This window comes from Cricetulus griseus, chromosome 6, assembly GCF_003668045.3.
Source record: "Cricetulus griseus strain 17A/GY chromosome 6, alternate assembly CriGri-PICRH-1.0, whole genome shotgun sequence".
NCBI classification, from domain to species: Eukaryota; Metazoa; Chordata; class Mammalia; order Rodentia; family Cricetidae; genus Cricetulus; species Cricetulus griseus.
This window is the reverse complement of record NC_048599.1, coordinates 26817567-26831440: the sequence shown is the minus strand read 5'-3', so window position 1 is coordinate 26831440 and position 13874 is coordinate 26817567. Positions and strand designations below refer to the sequence as shown.

The window sequence follows — 13874 nt, the reverse complement described above, 5'->3', positions numbered from 1 at the left end:
ACTAGGGATCGAACCTGTGGATTTGCATACTTTGCACCCTGCTAACTCAGATACACATCTAGACCGTCTCTCCTCCCTCCCTCCCACTTCCTTTCTTTCCTCTTTTCTTTCTTGGTTTTACTCTGTAACTTGAGTTCCTCCTGTCTCAGACTTAAGTATATCATGGTTGATCAATTTCTCATTGTGGAGGGCTTTAATTGCTTTTGTTTTTCCTCTTTGGTCATTTAGGAGACATTAAATGAACATCTACTGTGTTGTGCTCTTAAGTGGAAAAATATTGATTTTTAAAGACCTAGGAAAAACCAGAGTGTGGTAGCTCACACATGAGAGCACTGAGGATTGTGAATTCAAGTCCAGCCTGAGCTACAGAGTAAAACACTGTCTCAAAGAAAAAGGAAAAAGTTGAAATTTAGCCTACAATAATTTCATTTTATGTGACATGCTCTGAAGGGAGTTGAGAGCGTTGAAATGGAATGATGAGTTCATTTAGATATAGTGGGTAGGGAAGGGCTTGTGGGTTGGGAGAATTTTAGCTGAGACCTAGATAGGAGAGAGCATCAAATGAGCACAGAGAGCAGAGGGATGGCAGGGGGAACACCTGAGGTAAGAGAGAGCTAAAGGCTCAAAGAACTGAAAGGAGACGATTACAGACTCTTGTTCCTAAAGCTCCCTGTAGAAGGGCACTCAAGTGATGTTATCTTGTCCAAGAGCAGCCACACATGTACAACTCAGTGAATATTTAAATTAAACCTGTGGTGCTGTTTACAGCAAAATCCAGAATTGTAGGCAGTACAGGAATGGCATGCTGTAGTCCTGTCTCCTGCAGTGAATCTGCCTATTGGGTTGTAGTGCTGAGTGTGCTAAAGATGAATGAGTGTCAAGGAGAAGTCCTGGAACAGCCTTCTGTTTCTGGTGGCTTGAGGAATAACAGCTTCTCTCCCTCCTGCAGGCCGTGAAGCTTACCAGCTCTCGAACCCAGCTTCCTTACGAGTACTACTCATTGCCTTTCTGCCAACCCAGCAAGATAACCTACAAGGCAGAGAATCTGGGTAAGCTTCTTGTACTGGTCCAGCCTGCCTCACAAGGGAACCTGGCATGATTTTCATAGTAGTGATAGCAGCTGCCTTACCTAGAGCTTGCTGTGTGCTAGACACTGTTGTGCATAGTTTATGTGTGTGTTGGCTTACTGAATCATAATGGCCTTGCAGAGGTAGTGATTGTATGTATGTGTGTTTTGTAGACTGACTTGCCTTTTGTTTATAATGTCAGGTAATAGCTACACTGAGCATTACCAGTCTTCAAGATTAGAGCACTCAGCTTCTAACCATAGCAACTTTCCCTTGGTTTCTAGATAGCCCTTTCTTTTCTAGTATTTTCTGTTACTTGCTTTGACCCCATCCTGTTTTTGGTGTGTGTTGGCCAGAGATTGACATTAAGTGTCTTCCTGGATTGCTCTCCACAATATGTATTGGGACATGGTCCCTTGCTTGAACCTAAAGCTCACTGATTTGGCTACTCTAGCTATCCCTGTTGCTCTGGAGATCCCCTGTCTGTTTCCCTAGGGCCAGGATCACAGACAGGCTACCACATCTACCCATTTTTTATATGGGTGCTGAGGAGCTGAACTCAAACACTTTACCCATTGAACCATCTCCCCAGATCATTGCTCTGCCTTTAACTAAAAGATTGATGTAAATATAGTACTCGTATATGAAATTCTCAAAAATAAAAGAATTGTAAAAGAGAAAAGACTGGGCAGTGGTGAGACACGCCTTTAATCCCAGCACTTGAAAGGCAGAAGTAGGTGGATCTCTGAGTTTGAGGCCAATCTGGTCCACATAGTGAGTTTCAGGATAGCCAGGGCTATATAGAGAAACCATACCTCAAAAAGGAAGGAAGGAAGGAAGGGAGGGAGGGAGGGAGGGGGGGAGGGAAAGGGAAAGGGAAAAAGGGAAAGGGAAAAAGTGAAAGGGAAAGAGAAAAGAAAAGAAAAGAAAAAGAGTGTATTTTTGCCTTGAAGCAAGCAAAGACATCGACATTCTTGCTAAACTGAGCAAGGCTTACTCAGAAAGTGTGTGAAGCACCTTGCACAGAGTCTGGCCAAGTGGTAAATAGCAGCCATGATTCTAGGTTAAATATTCTCTGACTGGAAGTACCTCTTGAGGACAGTTGCTCGTATTTGCTCTCTGCCTGTCTCTGCATTAAATCCGAAAGAAGCAAGCAGACAGACACTCCTTGGGTCTCACAAGCCTCAGCAGATTTTCCTCTTATGTCTTAGCAAGGAGATGGAAGACACTTGTTCTCTCTGGGTTTTGGTTGTTGTTCTTGTCATTGTCTAAAGGTCTGCTTTATTTATTTATTTGTGTGTGCTCATCTTTGTGAGCCCATGTAATATGTATGTAAGTAGAGTTGGAGGCCAGAAGAGATGCCACAGAGCTGGATTACAGGCATTTGGGGTACACCTGGCTTGCTACGTGGGTGCTGAGATGTGAAGTCCAGCTCTCAGGATTGTGCAGCAAGGACTGTGTTCTGGAGAGCCATGTCTTCAGTCCCTCTTTTTGCTTTTTGTTTTGTTTTGGGGGGATTCCCCCCACCTCCATTTTTTGAGATAAGATCTTCCACCTTCCAGAAGCTGATCTAGAATCTGCCATGTTGCCCATTGCCCAGACTGTCCTTGAACCTATAATCCTCCTGTTTCAGCCTTCTGAGTGCTAGGATCTGAATTCCAATCCTCATGATTATGTAACAGTTATTAACTGCTAAGACACGGTATGCCACCAGGAAGGTGCTGGGGATCAAACCCTGGGACTTGGGTATGCTGGGCAAATGCTCTACACTGAGCTACACCCTAGTCTTTGAGAATTGGTTCTTTTAAAAGTTTTTTTTATTGGCTATATATATATATATATATATATATATATATATATATATATGCCTTTAGTCACAGTACTCCAGAGGCAGTGACAGGTAGATCTCTAGGAGTTCAAGGCCAGCCTAGTCTACATAGTAAATTTCAGATCAGCCAGGCAACATAGTGAGACTCTCTCAAAAGAAAAAAAAGAGCGGGGGGAATAGTTCTATATTTTCAGAAATACATGCTAGACCAGGATGTCTGTAAGTATGTATGTATGCATGTATATAAGTATATATGTCTCTTTCTCTCTCTCTGGTGCTGATTTTTCAAGACAGGATTTCTCTGTGTATGTAGCCTTGGCTATCCTGGGAACTTGCTCTGTAGACCAGGTTGGCCTTGAATTCACAGAGATCCACCTGCCTCTGCCTCCTGAGCACTGGGATTAAAGGTGTGTGCCACCATTGCCCAGCACTTTCTTTCTTAATTCAATTTAATTTCCAGATTTAAGAAGTAACAGCCTTACTTAGTTTGTGGCCCTTTCTCTCTGAAGTTTCTCCTCTTTTCAAGTCAGCTCCTTATTGACCTGCAAAGAAATGAGCAGTGGGACATGGTGTAAGGAGAGAGCTTACTCCAGAATCATGTCGAGCTACTGTCTCTCTAGTCCTGGTTGTCTATAAAATGCCATTTTAGCCATGGGCTGTGCAGATGTCCTGTTGGTGTCCTCAGTCTTATTCACCACTGATCCCAGACTTGCAGGATCACGTGCACTGTTGGGCAGCTGATATCTGCTGAGGGACAGAGGCCTTCACCCTCTCCCCTCTCTCCTTGTCCTCTCCTGGATGGCCTATGCCGTTCTCAAGGCTGCTACCTTGCATGGTTACATGCTGTCTCTAATACGGTAGAGTTTGTGGCTCTGCCACTTGCACTTACATACCAACAACTCATAGCAGCCAACTGTCTGACCTTTCCTATGGACAACTCACAGAATTTGGTCATGAAAACCTGAGTGTCTTCCCAGCATGCACCTCTCCTTCCCCATCCCTAGTATCCAGTAAGCAGCTGCTTCCCACAGTTTTACCACCCTCACTGCTCTTTAGTCTGTGTGCTGTGGTAGTGGCCTCCCTACATACTCTCTTCCTGTGTTTGCCCTTGTGTACTTCATGACTGATGCCATCATTCCAGTCAGCTTTTTACATCCCTTTTTCTACACAAAGCAGTCAGAGTGATCTTTCTGTAACTGCAGACAGGTAATGTCTCCATCCCTGTTGGAACCCCTCCTGAACTTCTTTGCTTTCTGGACAAAGATCATATTGTGTGTGGTCCACCCTAAGGCCAATCCCAACCCATCTCTCACCCATCTCTCCAACCCTCCTAGGACACTCCCAGATACTCTGCTTTGCCACCACACAAGTAATCCCAAAGTCACCACCCCCAAGCAGCCTTTGCTTCTGTCTGAATTGTTCCCCATCTCTTTGCCTGGTTAACACCGCCCCTCCTAGAATCACTGCTAGCTCAGATCTAGGCAAGCAGCTAGGCAAGCTAGCACTGCTGCTTGCCTAGATCTGCTCCCCATGGCAGCAGTTACACAATACATTTTCACTTTGCTGATATTTAATCAGTCAGTTTCACACTAGAACTTAGGGTCATAAGTTCCACAATATGTCTGTTCAACATTGTATCTTCAGGACTGGCTCATAGCCAGTTCCCAGTATGTGTTGGTGAATGAATGAGTAAGTGAGTGGATAAGGCAGTGTGAGTGCATTAAGTAGATCTGATGGCATGTGTTGGACTGAGCACTTGTGGAGGTGGTAGTCCTGCCTGTTGTCATGGTGTGTCTCCTTCAGCCTGCCCCAGTTTCAGATCATTACTGTTGAACTAATGAGCAGCTCAGGATGAAAACACAGTTGGGTTCAGTTGATGCTTCCCAGCTGCTCAGTGCCTGTAAGTGTAACATTTGGCATCAGGTTTCTCAGGGAAAACAGGCATGAGGTGCCAGTACATTAAGTAGTAAGTTTTGGCTCAGAGAGCGCCCTGATAGTAGGGGAGTCAGACCTACACATATTAGCACACTGCAAAGTAATGTCACTGACGTAGAGGAGCTAGAAAGGTCTTGGGTAGGAGGCCAGCTGGCTTCTTAGATGATGCCAACAATGCAAGCTGTGTTGTTTGTCGCCTGCCTGCTCTGTGCTTGTGAGTAGACTAGCCCTCAGTTCTCGGTACATCTGTAAGGGGAATACAGCTGCTGTCTCATTTTGTGGAGGAGGACATTGAAGCTCAGTGAGGTGATGTTCTGGTAAATGTCAGGCAAGGCGCTTTATCAGGTAGCCTAGAGTCAGTCAGAATAGAGACAGTACAGTGTGGTCTCTTCACAGAGGGGGGCGGGAAAGGGTGACAAGCTCCAGCCTAGAGTCAGAATAGAGACAGTACAGTGTGGTCTCTTCACAGAGGGGGGCGGGAAAGGGTGACAAGCTCCAGCCTAGAGTCAGAATAGAGACAGTACAGTACAGTCTCTGTACAGAGCGGGGACAGTGACGGGACAGAGAGTGACAAGCTCCAGGCTGATAGGGTCAGCAAAGGCTTCTTGGGGGTGGTGACTTTGGGATTACTTGTGTGGTGGCAAAGCAGAGTATCTGGGAGTGTCCTAGGAGAGTTGGAGAGATGGGCGAGAGATGGGTTGGGATTGGCCTTAGGGTGGACCACACACAATATGATCTTTGTCCAGAAAGCAAAGAAGTTCAGGAGGGGTTCCAACAGGGATGGAGACATTACCTGTCTGCTGTTACAGGGTCAGAAATGGTTATCCAAAGAAAGAGGAGCATGGGGCATGAAGACACTCCAGGCATAGGAAGCCATCAGGGCTCTAGAGGCATGGGAGCATGTGGAGCATCCACCAGCAGTGGGACATAGAGCAGACAGTGTGGTGATGGGACAGTCAAAACAGGTGGGGCAGAGCCTGACAGCTAGTTTGTGGCACTGCTGACATCCTTGGAGCTCCATTTTGTCCTGCTGTCTACAGCCCTGTGATGGCTGACCTCAGCTATCACAGGGCTGAAGCTCTGAGCTCCATCTGTCTCTCTTATGGCAGGAGAGGTGCTGAGAGGGGACCGGATTGTCAACACCCCTTTCCAGGTTCTCATGAACAGTGAGAAGAAGTGTGAAGTTCTCTGCAGCCAGTCCAGCAAGCCAGTAACCCTGACAGTGGAACAGAGCCGGCTGGTGGCTGAGCGCATTACAGAAGACTACTACGTTCACCTGTAAGTTACCTGCTGCTACCTGCTGGCCTTGACCTCTGCCTAGGGAGGGGCTGGTGGGAGTGTGGTCCTGAGAGACTGATCGAGGTCTTGGGTTTCCAGCATTGCTGACAACCTGCCTGTGGCCACCCGCCTGGAGCTCTACTCCAACAACCGTGACAATGATGACAAGAAGAAAGAAAAAGATGTGCAGTTTGAACATGGCTACCGACTTGGCTTCACAGATGTTAATAAGGTAGAGTGTCTGGCATTTCAGAGGGCTGGGCCAGCAGGCTGCTAGATGGCACACAAGTAAAGGTGCTTCTTCCCAAGTCTGATGACTTGGGTTCAATCCCTGGTACCCACAAGGCAGAAGGAGAGAAATGACTCCCACAAGCTGTCCTCTGACCATCATCACATGTGCTGAGATGTACACACACACACACACACACACACACGTGGAGGGAGGGAGGGAGGGGGAGAGAGAGAGAGAGAGAGAGAGAGAGAGAGAGAGAGAGAGAGAGAGAGAGAGAGAATTTATAAATGGGGTCTGCCAGAACACATTTATGTCAGTGCTTTGTGGTAGATAGCCTGTGAGAATTCTGTGGCTTTGGACTGGCTCTAGTACATACTATAAAAAGAAATAAAGGGATAATCACTAGAATATTAGATTCTGTTTCTGTAAGATTAAAACTAGAAAAGGAACCTGGAATTCTAAAGTGTGTAGGAGAGAAGACCACGTGATGATCAAGAACACACTGTAGGCTTCCTGAGCTGAATGAATCCAGCCTCCACCATTTACTAGTGATTGGAGTGCCTTTGGTCTAGTGTTTCAGTATCTCTAAACAGTGATGCTCACCTGAGTGGTTTTGAAAATCAGTCTGTGTGTACACTTCATGACACAACTCCTGGGAATAAGCTAGTAATGACATAGACTATAATTGTGTCCTCGTCATCTGATTTCCCAGGAATAAAAGGCTGACATTCCTTTGTGGCATTGAACCCTTGTCCTAATTTGGAGAGAACTGGTGGTGTGAGGCCCTGAGTCTTGATTCCTAGGCTTTCCACTAGCCAGGGAGCGGTCATGTATTCTGAGTGTCATGAAGGAGGGAAGGGCTTAGAAAATAGTTGGGCTAAGTGGAGTAGAGGAAGGACAGCATCCCAGTTGCTGTGATGCTGTGGGCAGAGGTGCCGGGTAGGGACTGCTTATGAGGCAGGGACAGGCTGAAGAGCCCAGCTGAGCTAATGTGGCAATTGGAAGGGCAGTGGGTGAGCAAGACAAAAACAGAATGAGTATGAAAACTCCATAATGAAACCATTATTTTGTATTCTGTCTTTAAAAAAAAAAAAAAAAAAAAAAAAAAAAAAAGGACAGTGATAGCCAAGGAGACTTGTGTTTTCTCTGATGAGCCCAGGAAGGCATAGTGGGGTGTCAGAGAAAGAGTGCAATCTGACTCGAGCAGTGTTTTCAGAAGGCTGATCAGCCATGTGGACTGGACAGAGGAAGGCTCTAGTGCTTGGGGTGGGCTCCTTGGGTAACTTTCTGGTTTGGAGCTGCTAGCTATTCTTACTCTCTGTTGCTCTGCTTAGATCTACCTGCACAATCACCTCTCCTTCATCCTTTATTACCACCGGGAGGACATGGAAGAGGACCAGGAGCACACATACCGTGTCGTCCGCTTCGAGGTGATTCCCCAGAGCATCAGGCTGGAGGGTGAGTGGGGAGGTATCACCAGAGGGGCAGGGCTGGATGGGCCTGGGCTTCCACACACAGGACCTTCTCACACTCTCACCACTTTACTAGCTGACAGGCCCAGGTATGGCACATAGGTTCATCCTGAGGCCACTGTACCCCAGGAGAGCAGGGTAGGAATGAGGAGAGCTGTACCTAGGCTGGGTACCTACCACCTCCCAGCAACTCCAGCAGATTGGAGGTAATTATAGATGAGGAGCCAGAAACCCATGACTTGGTCAAAACCAAACAGCAGATTAAGGCTTTGTTGAGCCTCTTCCCAAGAACTAGTTCACCTGGTTGAAGAATAAGGTATGAAAGTATTGGGAAGTTTACAGGTTACTTTGTCTCCCTTTATGTGGGTGATGGGCCAGACTAAAATTGCCCAGAGCCAACAGTAGGCCAGGAGTTTAAGAGCTTAGCCCAGTCCTGATGGACCACCCAGGATTTGATGGAACTTTGTTTCCTCCTCCTCCTCCTCCTCCTCCTCCTCCTCCTCCACCTCCTCTTCCTCCTCCTTCTTCTTCTTCTTCCTTCTTCCTTCTTTTTCTTCTTCCTTTTCTTTTTTCTTTCTTTTTTTTGAGACAGCGTCTTTCTATGTAGCCCTGGCTGTCCTGGAACTCACTATGTAGACCAGGCTATCCTCAAACTCACAGAGATCTGCCTCCCTCTGCATCTGGAGTGCTGGGATTAAAAGTTTGCATCGCCACACCCTGCCTTTTTGTTTTCTTCTCAAGACAGGTCTCACCGTATAGCCCAAACTGGCCTTGAACCCGTGGATCCTCCTGCCTCTGCCTTTTCTTTTCATGTGCTAGGTCAAACTTAGGACTTCACATATTCTAGGCAAGTGCTCTACTGAGCTCTGTCTCTGGCCTTCTTCTGGGATCACAGGCATGGATCACTACTCCCAAGCCTTTTGACCACAGTGGTGATTTTCTAGCTTTTTGAAAAGGTGTGGAACATGATTTCCATATGAAGCAGTCATAAGGCATAAAGCCCAAGCTGTAAGGGACCATCCTGCCTCTACTGTGAATGTCACAAACACAGTTCAGCACTTACAGATGATTTTTTTAGAGGCCTCTTACATCCTCAGTGGCTCTTCAAGGTTACACTCTGTCCTTTTCTCTACAGCAAGGTGCTGATCCATGGTTGGTGTTTATATGTTGGTTGGCTAGATGTGATGAATGCCAGCAAACTAATGAATGAAAGGGGAAGGCATAGGAGTGGTTGGATTACTAAAGTAATAAGCGTGAGTGAGCAAACAGAAGGAGCCACTGTGGTGCATGTTGAGTGGGCCTGATTGAATGGTGAATGAGTCAGTGGATGTTTGGGTTGAGCATAGAAAGCCACCTGCTTTTTGGATGGAGGGAATTAGACTCAGAACCTCCCCTCCCTTCCTCCCTCCCTCCCTCCCTCCCTCCCTCCCTCCCTCCCTCCCTCCCTCCCTCTCCCAGGTACATACCTTTTTACTCCTGAAGGCCCTTAAGAAAGCCAGGGCTGCAGGGAGTATAGCTATAAAAGTCAGTTACCTCTTGTGCCCCCAACTTCCACTCAGCCCTGAAGTCAGGACAACCTTGAGATACTTGCAGAGCAGTTGTGCCTGGGGGGAGGAGCACTGGCCACTGTGAGAACAGACTGGGTCTCTGTCTCTCACAGACCTCAAAACAGATGAGAAGAATTCATGCATCCTACCAGAGGGTACCAACTCCTCGCCCCAAGAAATTGACCCCACTAAGGAGAATCAGCTGTACTTCACCTACTCTGTGCATTGGGAGGTGAGACAGAATGCCTGCTCTGGCCAGGGGAGGAGGGTTTGCTCTGGGCTGGGATTCTCTGTCCAACGGGACTGACTGTGCTTCCTCCTGCCTGCCAGGAAAGTGACATCAAATGGGCCTCTCGATGGGACACTTACCTAACCATGAGTGATGTGCAGATCCACTGGTTTTCTATCATTAACTCTGTCGTGGTGGTCTTCTTCTTGTCAGGTGAGAGCTCTGAGTGTTGAAGGTGGCATTGAGGGTCTGAGGCATCACTTTACTTAAGGGGAATTTCTAGGGTGTTGTCAGGGCCAGGTGTGACCAGAAGCAGTCAGTCACCATGTCCCTGTGCTAGGCCTCATGTATGGAAATGGACAGGAATTGGTCTCTACTCTGGTGAGCTTGCTAGAGAAAAGCAGTTAGATTTGTCTGTGCACAGTCCAATATTGATTCATTCAACAACTCCAGAAGCATGGTTCTGCCATGAAACAAGTTTGTCAGGAAGCTGGGTAGGGAAACGTTGGGCAGAGGTAGAATGAGGACAACTGCTTCCATCTTGTGAGAGGCAAAGGTAGCAGCAGCTCCTGCTTATCCACTGCCTACTCGGGGGCTGCTGCTGCCCTCGCTTTGCAAACTCCAGTTCCCAGCTCAGGAGCTAAGCCTAAAAGCATAAAGTGAGCTCAGGGTCTTAAAGCCCATTTCCTGTCCATCATGCTGCTACCTAGAGAGAGACAGGACAAATAGGCAGGGTGACGGTGGTGTCCCTGAACTATTGAGAGACACACAAGTAAAGGGTGAGTCTTGATGCACCTGGGGCATTTCCAGTAAAGAGACTTTCCCAGCAAACTCTCCTCCCTGACGCGAAGAGCAGCATCCTGCAGCCATCTCTCTTACCCCGACAGTTTCTTTCTCTTCACAACCCTTCTCAGCTGGAGTGGAGCTCTGCGTGTGTGGGAGGGGTTTGGGTAGTCTTGTGACCAGGCCCTGTTGGAAAAAGTCATGGAGCTAGATCACTCTGTTAGCAGTGCTTACCCCTTCCAACCTTGTCGTTTGCAGGCATCCTCAGCATGATTATTATTCGGACCCTGCGGAAGGACATTGCCAACTACAACAAGGAAGATGACATTGTACGAGGTCTTGGCTGGGGTGGGACAGACTGGAAGAGGGAGGAGGAGCTAACAGTAGAGCTCTCCACCTGCCAGGCCTGCCTGCTTGCGTGTGCATGCACACGTGTGCCACATAGACGAACCCCAAAGGCATTGAAAAGGAAAAAACATTCCAGGTCTCCCAAAGCGATAGATTTGGAAGAAGTCACAGGAAAAAAAGCTGGGTTAATTTGTCATTTTAAAGTAGAGTTTTTGAGATGGCACATCATGGTAAGGAGGGTGTTTGCAACCAAGCCTAACAACCTGAGTTTGATCCCTGAGACCCACATGATGGAAGTAAAGAATTGACACCCACAAATTGTCCTCTGGCTCAGCATTGTACCTACATGCCCCCTCCACACACACATAAATCAACATCATCTTTTTTTTTTTTTTTTTTGGTTTTTCGAGACAGGGTTTCTCTGTGTAGCTTTGGAGCCTATCCTGGCACTCGCTCTGGAGACCAGGCTGGCCTCGAACTCACAGAGATCCTCCTGCCTCTGCCTCCCGAGTGCGGGGATTAAAGGCGTGCTCCAACGCCTGGCAATAAATATAATCTTTTTTATTATTATTATTTAAAACTAGAGCTAGGCATAATATTATATACCTGTGATCCTAGTACTCAGTAGGCTGAGGCAGGAAAATCTAATTTGAGATGACTTGGCTCCATAGCAAGCCCCTGTGTCAAAAACAGCAAGGCCTATTATTTCTTGAGAGGCAGAGGCAGGTGGAACTCTATAAGTTCAAGGTCAGCCTGATCTATATAGTGAGTTCTAGATCAACAAGGATCCAAAAAAAGAAAAGACAAACAAAAAAATCACCATCACCACCAACAACAAAAATTCAAAAAACTGAAAAATCCTAAATTTCTTATGTACTGAACATTTCTTATGTATTTACAGATGAGAAACTACACATGATGCTTCAGTATTTGTTGTTAGGGTTAGTATTGGTGTTATTCTTATTAGACATGTGCCAACAGTCTTGTTTTAATTTTTTTTTTAATACTTCAGGAATAGTGCCCCCAAAATTCAGATTCAAACTGTCATAAGAGTGATCTTGGGACAGGTAAATAGCACAGATTTTTTTTTTTTTCTTTTTCTGAGACAGGGTCTCACTATGTTACCTGGGCTCTTTCAAACTGGAGATCCTTCTGCCTCAGCCTCTGAATGCTGAGCCACAGGTATACAGCACCACACAAGACTTCTTTTTCTTTCTTTTTTTTTTTTTCTTTTTCTCTTTTGTAGTTCTAATTGTGGAGCTAGGGAGATAACTTAGTTGGCAAAAGTGCTTGTTTTGCCACACAAACATGAGGACCTGAGATTGGACCCTCAGTACCCATGTAAAGCTAGGGGTGACAACATGCATCTATAACTCTGCTTAAGGGAACTATGGATGGATCCCTGAGGTCCAGAGAGAGACCCTGTCTCAAAAAATTAGTTGGAGAGCAATTAAGGAATATGCCTGAGGTTGACCTCTGACCTCACATGTACATACACAAGACTATATACACCCAAACAAAATTGTTAGCAGGATTGACATGAGCGCCTGTGGTGGTGCACACACCTTTAATCCTAGCTCTCAGGAGGCAGAGGCTGACAAGTCTCTGAGTTCCAGGCCAGCCTGGTCTACAGATTGAGGTCCATACAAAGTGAGACCCTGTCTGAAAAAACAAAACAAAACAAAAAAAGATTAACATGGAGAAATGTTCAAAATCATATATCACTTGAAAATAACAAGGCACATGGAATGACCCTCTATCGTTTAAACCTATTATTCATGTGTGTACAAGAATAAACAGATAAAAGAAAAAGAGACTAAAGAAAACAGTGGTATCTTTTTATGTTAATATGTAAACATTACTTAAGTATATAGGTCATTTTAATTTTTAGATCTTTCTACTATATAGAAAAGTATGTGTCTGGGTAAACACATATGTTGTAAAACAGTCTCTGGTCACAGTGTCCAGGATGACCCTGAACTCTCAATCCTTCCGCCTTACCCTCCCGAGTGCCAAGATTACAGGCATATACCACCGCACTTGGCCTTTTCTGTGTTTTTAGGTTTTTTTGATATACTAAACATTTTGTTTCTTTAAATTCATTTTAATTTCATGACATATTCCATTTTTATACAAGTAAATATGTACTTTATTTATAATCAGAAAAAATAAGTTGCTTCAGACTCACCATCCAAAACTATTGACATTTTGGTGTGCTAATGTTTGCATTATTTCCCATTCTCTTATTTTGTGTAGTTAGGGAGATTTTTTTTTCCCTGAAGCTTCAAGCATCCTTTTCTTGGCCTCCTTTCCCCATGTAGCATTCCTCTGAGAAGCCTGTGGCAGAATGGTGCTGGTTTGATGGAGCAGCCTGGGTCTGTGGGGGTGTTCCCTACAGGAACCTCCCTGTCCACAAAAACCCACCTCGCTCTCTGCCCTTTGCTGCAGGAAGACACTCTGGAGGAGTCCGGGTGGAAGCTTGTGCATGGGGATGTCTTCAGGCCGCCTCAGCGCCTCATGATCCTCAGCTCTCTCTCTGCCCTTTGCTGCAGGAAGACACTCTGGAGGAGTCCGGGTGGAAGCTTGTGCATGGGGATGTCTTCAGGCCGCCCCAGCACCCCATGATCCTCAGCTCTCTGCTGGGCTCAGGCATTCAACTCTTCTGCATGATCCTCATCGTCATCTGTGAGTGGACCATGGAGGCCGGCTGTGGGGTCAGAGGAGCATGGCCTGAGCCGGGGGCATGGCCACCTTTTGTGACTTAAGCAAAAGGGTAGACTTGTCTCCCAGGAGCAGGCCTAGCATTCTGGGCAGCAGTGCCAGGCCCTAGCAGTAGTGATGCTCCCCAACGCTTTACAGCTCTGTTCACATAGGAGTCATCCTGAGTCCTAGGTCAGGGAAGCTTAGTCAGCACTATGAGGCTAACTTCATTCTGCCCTTGGAGAAAGCGGCTAGCCCAGACTCACTACTGTCAGGGTCAGGGCTGACTCAGGTCTCTTCCCCCCTCCCCTCTCTTTTTCCTTCAAGGTTGGGTCTTCCATGTAACCCAGGCTAAGATGAGTTCTCACTTCTTGTGCCTGTGCCACGGTACAGCAGGATTTTTTTTTATTAATATTGTAATTACAGACAGGACTGGAGTCAGTCTGCCTAAATTT

At 46.4% G+C, this 13874-nt stretch overlaps 1 protein-coding gene across 6 annotated transcripts in view; it reads left to right on the top strand.

The window, feature by feature from the left end:
- The window catches only part of Tm9sf4 (transmembrane 9 superfamily member 4), a 47199-nt gene that overhangs the window by 18974 nt on the left and 14351 nt on the right, over positions 1-13874 (top strand). For 5 of the 6 annotated variants that reach the window (XR_003486477.2, XM_027421470.2, XM_027421471.2 and 2 more), the window contains exons 3-10: positions 950-1049; positions 5940-6108; positions 6208-6340; positions 7675-7798; positions 9473-9591; positions 9690-9801; positions 10630-10700; positions 13272-13404. Coding sequence is in view for 5 of the 6 variants with exons in the window: in XM_027421470.2 (XP_027277271.1) it covers positions 950-1049; positions 5940-6108; positions 6208-6340; positions 7675-7798; positions 9473-9591; positions 9690-9801; positions 10630-10700; positions 13272-13404 (961 nt within the window). In the remaining variant the exon portion in view is untranslated. Of the gene's footprint in view, positions 1-949; positions 1050-5939; positions 6109-6207; positions 6341-7674; positions 7799-9472; positions 9592-9689; positions 9802-10629; positions 10701-13271; positions 13405-13874 lie in introns of those variants that run through there. The other variant, XM_027421474.1, reaches the window with a different exon arrangement.